Raw genomic sequence first — 9,290 nt, forward strand, 5'->3', positions numbered from 1 at the left:
AGATAAAAGAAATCAGTTATTAGAAATGAGTTAATAAATGTATCGTTTAGAAATGTGTTGAAAATATCTCTCCATAAACAGAAATTGGGGGAAAAATATACAGGGGGGCTAATAATTCTGACTTCAACTGTATATTGAGGGAAACAAAACATTTCGTACTGCATATTGCTGTCAAAAATGTACTGTATATCTATCATGGAAACAGTTTATATCTCTGTTTTCCTGATGTACTTTGTAAGATGATTTTCTTTGAGCTCTTGCTCTTCGACATGATGGATATTTCTGCAAGCTGTTTCTTGTGTTAAGTAATAAAGGCTCATGTTAGAAAAGAAAACATTGTGTTATGCAAAACTAACACACCTTACAACAGGGGTTTTCAAACTGAAACAACACTGCACTGTAGCCAACACATACTGATCAGTTTTTATTATTTATATTCATAGGAGTATTCTGTGTTATATATTTAAATGTTTTAGTAATATATTCAAAAGAGAAAACTAGTTGTCAGACTGCTGTTTCACCTAGACATCCACTATTATTTTCCCCTAGACTGATTTCAGTGCTGAGTTTTAACTTCAGTCGTTTTAAACTGTTTAAGAAAAATATTAAACTAATTAGAAGATGTGATTTAATTTTTGTTTTGATATTTATTTGATTTAAACAGAAACATTATTGAATAAAACTTAAAAAGAACAATTTAATATTTAGTTCATGTTGATTAACATGATTTTGCGATTGTGATAAAGTCACATTAACTGTCACCGCTGGGAAAACAGCCAAGTCGATGTTTACCAAGTTGTTTGTTTACCAAGTCGATGCAAGAGTGCTACTGTGGTGCCTCGAGCAAACTCCTATATTGTGGATACCTGTTGTTATTATTGTTTTTTTGTTTTTGTAGATATAATTGGAGTATATTTTTGCTGATTTTATTTTCCTGTTTGTTGTTTCTTTGGTACTTTTTTTTTGTTAGCACATGTATATACATTCACTGTGGATTGACTTTTTGGCACTGTAAATAAACATCACCTTGCACGCCAGTGCTTTGCGAGTAAGCCATCATCCTTTTTTTTTTTACGAACTCACATTTTTCCCCATGAAGACGAGCTGGTGGGCTCGTTTTCATCACAGCGATGCAAAGTGTTACATATTTGTGTTATTTGTGCTCTGTTTGTGTTTTCTCTCTCTCGCTCTGCTCTCCCATATCATATTGGTCTATTCAGCTGTCAGTCATTTCTCCCCCGGTTACGTCATTCTTACGTCACATCCAATAAGCAAAGACCACCCATCATAAAAGCGCGCGCCAGACCACTCAGCAGCCTCTCTTTTCCCTTTCTTATCTTGTTTTCTTGTTGCGTTGCGTTACGAAAAAACCCGTCTGTGTATTTTGTTGTTGCCCGTTTCTGTGTGCACGTTATTCGTCCATTATTTGTAGATCCCTCCATTTCTCTGTTAACATTGTTTACGAGGCTTGAACGAAGCGGACAGGTAAGAAGGTCACGTGAGATACATTTTGCAACACTTAGGACTACTCTTCTGTATAGTACATTAGGTTAGGGGCGAGCGCCACCCCTTGTACTTTTGGATAGAGACAGTCAGGACTCGGAATCGTAAGAATGGTGGTTTAATTACCAACTACACACACCTGGAAAGAGCATCGGCCACTATATTGTCGGCGCCTTTCTTGTGACACAAAGCAACTATTACCTTCTTTTTTGTTATTAAAAACTATTTCAGTGGCTGCTGATCATTGTCCTGTCGCATGATTACCATTCATTATCAGTAAAATGTGAAACAAATGTCAAATCATCTGAAAAGTATTCAAATCCAATATCAATAATAATCAATGTGATAAATCCTGAAAGCATTCATGCTGCTCTAAGTGTGAAAATATCTGAGATTTGATCACAAACTCAAAAAAAAGTCTTGACCTTACAACCCGACCCCTGTGACCTTTGACCCCAAACAATGCGTCCTAATTCCCCATGTATCCATCCTAAAGAGTGTTCGGAAATAAAATTGGTTTGTCCCGAATCATAGCATGTTGAAATGAATATTTAAAGTTTCCAAGATAATCTACTTCTTCTGGGAGAATCTCAAAATGGAGATTCGTGTGTACTCTGAGCACAAGTATTACCAAAGATTCTACAGTAGATATACAATATTACCCTGTTGGTCATGGTCATTAGAGCTACAAACATCAAAATTGCTAACAAATTACAAACATGGTAGATATGTAAGTCCAGGGGGTAAGTCAGCATGAAGTTGTTGAGACTTATTTCAGTATGTTGATGTACTGAATATTGAGTAGGGGTGGGGCTTTCTTCGCACATCATTCTCTCATAGCAAACTAACTGTAAGAGGAGGGGTGGTTAAAGGCAGGGCTTAATTTGTGCCAGAACACCTCTAAAAGCTGATCCGGCTCCACATTTCACTGATCCACCTCCTCACACGCACCCCCGTCCTACTCTTCCGCGACTCCTCAACTATCTTCGCTTTTGTCCGCGACATCACCCCACATCCCCCGCCCCTTCACTCTTCACCAAGCCCCACCCTGCCTACCCCACCCATCCCCACCCGATCTTCTCTTTCGTCCACGACACCTCTCCCTCCTCTGGTAACATGCCGGATCCATTACCCCGATCTGTTCCGGGACCTCAGTATTGGTATTAGTATTGACATCAATTTACAAATTAAGCACTGGTTAAAGGTCTCATGAAATCAAAAGTTTTTTAGATGTTACTATCAGTATTGTTTGTTTTTAAAATACGTTTAATCTAATGCGCACCAAAACTTGCGTTTAGAAGACATAAACCTGATATAAACATGTAAAGCTTGTAGTTTGTCACTTCCACCTAAATGCACCCATGGTTTTATTCACGTCAACTCATACTTCAAATCTTCTGACCAATCAAACGCTCTCTAGTATCTGACATGTCCCGCCTTCTTCAAGACGCTTCCCATGTGATGTGCCTGAGCTCAACGACTCCAAAGAGCTTAGAATGACCAAGAGGCAACACTCAGAACGATCCATTGCAACAGCAGCGCCCAGCAACAGCCCAGTGATTCCGCCATTTTGGAGTGAAAGCGATCGGCCGTCCATTGGATCTTATTGCTGTCGAGATAGCAAGCAGCTGCTTTGTTTTTTATTTATTTATTTAGAAAGCGCATTACAGCTGAGATACAACCTGAAAGACGACAATACAACACTTACTATCACAATCATCAGCACTTTTAACAGTTTATTTTACAGTCTAATAATATGCTGTTGTTCTATTGGAATTTTCATTCCAAAATGGCTGCCGCGTGACACTAGCGGCATCTAGTGGCTGTTTCCCAAACAACAACAGAGTGTCGCCTCTTGGTCATTCTAAGCTCTTTGACGACTCTCACTGGCAGAGCTGTGATTAAACAAAACACTATTGGCTGTTTTTTTTTTTTTTTAAGGGGGAGGAGCTACACTATGTCCCGCCCTCTCTTCATGTTTCAGTTGAGATTGTCAAACATCAAATCAAAAAACGCACATTTTACAGCACTTGCGAAGGCAGCCATTTTGAATCCAGCTGCGATTCTTCTCTTTCTGAGTTCTCCGGAAAAGCTGAGACTTTCAGCGTTGGGATGGTGAGTAACGACAACCCAGACTCTGCTTTATTACTAACCACTTGTGTTTTCGCCGTCAACCCCTTCGCCGGGTCACTGATAGACTGAAACGAGAAGAAGTCAGGCACAGAGCGGTTGGAGGAGCAAAGATGAGATTTGAGACCCAAATAAAGCGGACTCTTCCTTCCGGACTCGGCAGAGGTTTTGTCCCCTTGTGACTCTTTCTCTTCTCTGTGGGTTTGCTGGTGGAAGTGGAGCTGTGAGAGTGCAGGACTGGTGCTGGTGAGTCCTCCACAGCTGCAGATGGTGCTCTGTGTGGTGTCCAGAGCCAGTCCTGATGGCAGGGATCCTGCGCTCCTGCCTGCACTCTCCTCTTCCTCATCCTGCTGATGGGAGAAACCAAGCTTTGAAACTGTGTAAACAACTGCTTCACAAAATGATTCACTGTATTGAAGGGTTCAAAACAGCTAGGTCGGGCCCAAAAACTGAAACCCCACCCTACCTGTACACCTTGTGTCCGAGCCCGACCTGACACAATTGTAATTATGTGCCTGACTTAAACGCGACTATTTTTTAATACATGGGCCGTTATAACAGACGTGCTCGACTACACATGAGTTGTTTTCACTACAGAAATTAGTTTAGATTTATCTTTATGAACAATGCAACAAGGACGAAGCAGATAAACTGAATTGCTTGTTAATTCAGAATGGATCATAACAAAAGCAGACATTCAAGGCTGACTAGCATCCTTTTGTCTGCCATGACACTTGCCATGCTTGTCTGCTTGTGTGTGCGTTGTGAATGTGTGCCAGTGGAGGAGACGCTGTTGCAAGAGCTAGAGTGTTGCTGCGCATGACACGCGTTGCGAATTGTGCAAGATCTACACATTGCTTAGGCCGACTTTGCTAAAATATTTATATCATATTTCTAATTATGGCATAGCTTTCCACCCAATTAGGCTAATTAAGTAATGACTAAAACAAAAACACTAATGCTTAATCACGGCCCGGCCCGGCCCAAAGATAGTGGCAGGAAATATCGGGCTCGGGCAGAGAATCTAAAACAACACATGCCAAGGACATCTGCTAGTCAAAACTGTGTAAATGAAACAAACACTCATGCAAAACATGCATTAGAATTGACTTTAAAGGGCTTTTGGATGTTGTTTGGACAGAACTGGGTGCAGGCATAGTGACATTAAAATGGGCTCTAAATCCCAGTGATTTTGAGGCCCACCGCACTGTGATATAGAAGTGCAGTTTTCCCCACCCACCAAGTTTATTGACATGAGCGTATTAACATGTCTCCATTGTAACACGTACAAACATGTCTACAGGACAGGATTTTCTAAGAAACTGGGATTAAAAGATCTGTTCCAACTCTCTGTGATCAGCTGCACCTCAAGAATGAGTTTTAAAACCCTCTAAAAAAACATTCTAAAGTTTCAATTAAAAGTATAGGTAACACTTTATTTTGATGGTCCATTTGAGTATTAGTAGACTGTCTGCTTAATATCTGTTGATACAGGCTTTCAACGGACATTTAACTAACTATAAGAAACTGCAAGTACATGTCAACTTACACTAACCCTAACTCCAACCTAACAGTCTACTTATAATCTAACGAGAATTAGTTGGCATGTAGATGCAATGTAACTTAATTCAACAAACAGACCATCAACATAAAGTGTGACCAAAGTTTAACCTACAGTATAAATGCACTTTGGGTATCACCTAATATCATTAAAATATGCATTATTTTATTGTTTTTTAAAGCTTATGACTTAAAAACTTGCAAAACTGATCTGAGATCAGGTAAAAAACTATGAAACCTGTTCAGCTATTGGCCACTGGGGGTGATCTGAGTGAACTGGATATTATAGTTTTAGTATTACATACAGTGGCAAGGCTTTATAAGGGCCAGGGTGGCACAGGTCCACTCAGATTTATGACTGGCCCACTGAAAAATCCTGCATAGAAAAACATGTAACGAATGTAAGGCAGTAAACGAATGTAATTTGATATTGACTATTAACAGCTGCCTTTAATAATTGTAAGTTTGTCAGTCGAATTCACAGTACCCTCTCCATTGCAGAACTGTGTGTACACAAGCCTCTTATCCTGATATTAAAATGGGCTCTAAATCCCAGCGGTAGGAGTGCGATTTTCCCTGCTCACTGAATTGACTGACAGGAGCGTATTAACATGTCTCCATGGTAACATCTATAAACATGTCTACAGGACAGGATTTGCTAAGAAACTGACATTAAAAGATCTGTTTCAACTCTCTGTGATCAGCTGCACCCCAAGAATGAGTTTAAACGCGTTTAAACACATTTCGAAGTTTAAATTGAAAGAATAACTTATAAATGCACTTCGATTATCACCTAATATCAGTAGAATACACATTCTATTAATGATTTTCAAGGCTTAAAACGTATAAACTTGCAAAACTTGCAGGTAAAAACTATGAAAACTGTTCAGCTATTGGCCATTGGGGGGCGTTAAACTGGATTTTCCAGTATTAGTATTGACCTTATTCTGCGATGCGCTAATTTTTGCGCTTTAAAACTTCAGATTCATTTGCCTATGGGAAAAATGACTTGGAATAATAAAAGGACAAACTACTTGCTCTACAAACATGACTATACATAAAAAGTTAAATAATATAATAAGAAAATGTCAGTTTGCAACATCAAGCAGCATAAAACGAGCTGTTTAACGTCTAAAATTCAATAGAAGTGAATGAGAGCAGAAGTCTTAAGCCATAAAGATTCCAACAGCTGCTCCCGCCCACTCGTATGTCAAGAATAAGGTAAATTACATAGTATTACACAGGTCGCCCCCCAGTGGAGAACCATTAAATATTCAGAACATTTCTAAACAAATATGATGCAACAAAGTCATGTTTACTGAAATCATGCCAATTTGATACATGCTTGAAACCTTTACGAAACAAATGATTGGTAAATGTTTCAAAGCTTCATGAAGCAGTGTTTTGAAAGCAGACATTATTACCTCATCCTCTTCCTCGGAGAATGATGGGTCTGTGCTGGCCGAGCGGGTCAAGCGGCGCAGCTGGGCGGAGGTGCGGCGTAAAGCTCCGCCCATGAAGCCTGTCGGGGAGGGGGCGGAGCCGAGCAGCCGGTTAAAAAGGGCCAGGTTGTGATTCCGGGTGCCGGATTCCTCTAGATTTTCAGCAATATCCTCCAGAGGCTGGAAATGCATCTCCTCTTTGGGGATTCTGGAGATTTGGAAAGTCAAGGAAAGGTTTCACTTCATCAATCATTTAAAGGGATAGTTCACACACACAAAAAAATTTATTCTGTCATCATTCACTCATCCTTCCCTTGTTCAAAACCTGTTTGAGTTTCTTTCTTCTGCTGAACACAGAAGAAGATATTTTGAAGAATGCAGGTTGCTGGCACAAATTGACTTCCATAGTAATTATTTTTCGTTATAAATATCTTGTGTTTAACAGAAAAAAGAAACTAATAAAGGTTTCAAATCTGAATAATGCTAAATTCTGAGAAAAACTGCCCCAACTGAGAGATTTCACAACTGAGAGATGCAAACTGAAATGTTTCCTTTCAGAAAGCTAAGAGAAGCAGCTCATTTTGTGATTATAATTATGCAAACAGTAAGGTTTCAGATTGCAGAAGGTCGGTGTATGTGTGATGATGCAGGAGCACTTACGTCATGTCGAAGGTGGAACCCTGGAAAGAGGGTTTGCGCAGCACGAAGAGCGTTGCGGCGGTGTACGGCGGACGAGGATTGGAGTCGTTCCAGTAGCGATCTCTCTCCATCATAGGCAAATCTCCATACATCTCATCCACCGCCATCATAGACACCTGTTCAACACACATAAAGCTGAAATCAGAATTATCATTATTATTATAGGCCCCCCCCCCCTATGTATTTTTTAAGGCAGACGCCGAAGGTTGGGGATGTGCAGAGAGTGGCATGTTGGAAATTACAAAAAGTGGATTTTGGGGGGGGGTGGATGGGGTATGCACCAGGTGGTATGCCGCCCGCTGCGATCAGACATTACACCAATGTCAGCGATCTGGGGGTGTTATAAACTGTATCAAAAACCTGAGGAGCGGGTGGCAGGGGCTGGGGGTTTTCAGAACAAAACGGGAGATGGGTCTGAAATACCGGAGACTCCCGGGAAATACGGTAGTGTTGGCAAGTATGCTAATTTGATATATTAAAAATAATACCTGGAAGTTTCTATCAATCAGCCAGTTGGTCTCAAAGTCATCATCATCCTCTCCAAATGGGTTAATGAGCTGCTCTGCCACCTGAGGAAACACAAACAAACAAACAAACAAACAGTAATGACTGAATAAACAACTAATGTTGATTTAATATATCTTGAAATGAAACTCATTTGGGCGGGGTTTTACATGTGGGAGTGGGAGGAGCATCTCATTAATATTTAAATTAGAGCTGACCTTCAGCCAGCCTGCATAGAAAAAGAACTGCAGAAGAGTGAAGATGGGGACGTAAAGGTCAAGGTCGTGACCAGGGTAACCCTGACCCGGATCCAGAAACTGACGACCAATCAGACACACCAGGAAGAAACTGTAGACCGCCAGAGTCACGACCTGCAGGAAAACACCAACTCTTCTCTCAGGCCATGTTAATTTCCATCTCTACACTGAAACATGGAGTTTTCTTAAAACTAACATGGACTGAAAGTGTGTTGTTTAAAATAGTCTCCATTTTTGAACATCAAAAACACACTAGTGTAAACAGCGCCTGAATCATGGATCTGACCTGAGTGTAGACCAACGGTACGCTGATCATGTCGTAGTGAAAAAGCATGCTGCACTTCCCCCGGAAGTTGTTTAGCTCCTAAAAAACAGCAGCAAATAGAAAATAACTGTAACAGATTGAATTATTTTTTATCCAGTTATTAAATCATTTCACCTGATATAACCATGGTGATCTTAGCAGTGTTGCCAACTTATTGTCATTATATTTTGGCCCAATCCCAATTCTATTATTGTACCCCTACCCCTTCCCCTTGGCCCTTAAAAACGAGTGTGAAGGGGAAGAGCTTCAAAAATGCATCCTTAAGATATGAGACAGCACTATAGCACCTGCACACGTCTTCATATGTCATCGTGATCTCTTGCTTCATATGAGATCAGACGATGGCGACTGCTGTAGTTATTCCAGTTGTGTTAGTTTTTGGTATTTATCTTCAGGACATCACTGAAGGCATATATCATGTTATCATAATGATCTGTGGCAATAAGATCGTAACTATACTGCGCATTTACACCATGGCCATATTCATCTATGTAAACACACCAAAAACAACATTAACATTATAGCAGACACTGTAAAAAGCTCATTCCCAGCCACTAGACTTTTCTGACAGGGTATTTGAGGGTCATCGAGTGTCAGAATGTTGTGGGACTGCTGTACATGAGTTATTATTATGGATTATAGATAGTGAAATTTAGCGGTTTTTATTTTAGCGGTTTTTATTTTACGCATGACGGTACAACACGAACGCGGTTATGAATATATTAAAACATATGCTTGTAAAATTCATAATAATTACAAAAATACTAAGCTGTGGATCTTACTTCTGGGTGCAGCTGTGGCTGGTGGATTCTGGGAAATTTTCTTACCCCTTGGTTTCGAGTGTTGGTCCTGAAAAATCTTCGTTCGAAG

The 9,290-nt window shown here is 40.2% G+C and overlaps 1 protein-coding gene across 1 annotated transcript in view; it reads right to left on the reverse strand.

The window, feature by feature from the left end:
* Window positions 1-3,135: 3,135 nt before the first annotated feature.
* best2 (bestrophin 2) overlaps window positions 3,136-9,290 on the reverse strand; it is a 15,549-nt gene continuing 9,394 nt past the window's right edge. Inside the window, exons 6-11 of the mRNA XM_056464985.1 lie at window positions 8,382-8,459; window positions 8,057-8,209; window positions 7,823-7,903; window positions 7,296-7,450; window positions 6,618-6,843; window positions 3,136-3,983 (exon numbers count right to left, since the gene is read on the reverse strand). Coding sequence (XP_056320960.1) covers window positions 3,525-3,983; window positions 6,618-6,843; window positions 7,296-7,450; window positions 7,823-7,903; window positions 8,057-8,209; window positions 8,382-8,459 — 1,152 coding nt within the window. The 3' untranslated portion in view covers window positions 3,136-3,524. The remainder of the gene's footprint in view (window positions 3,984-6,617; window positions 6,844-7,295; window positions 7,451-7,822; window positions 7,904-8,056; window positions 8,210-8,381; window positions 8,460-9,290) is intronic.

The sequence above is a fragment of the Danio aesculapii genome, chromosome 1, assembly GCF_903798145.1.
Source record: "Danio aesculapii chromosome 1, fDanAes4.1, whole genome shotgun sequence".
Lineage (NCBI taxonomy): Eukaryota > Metazoa > Chordata > Actinopteri > Cypriniformes > Danionidae > Danio > Danio aesculapii.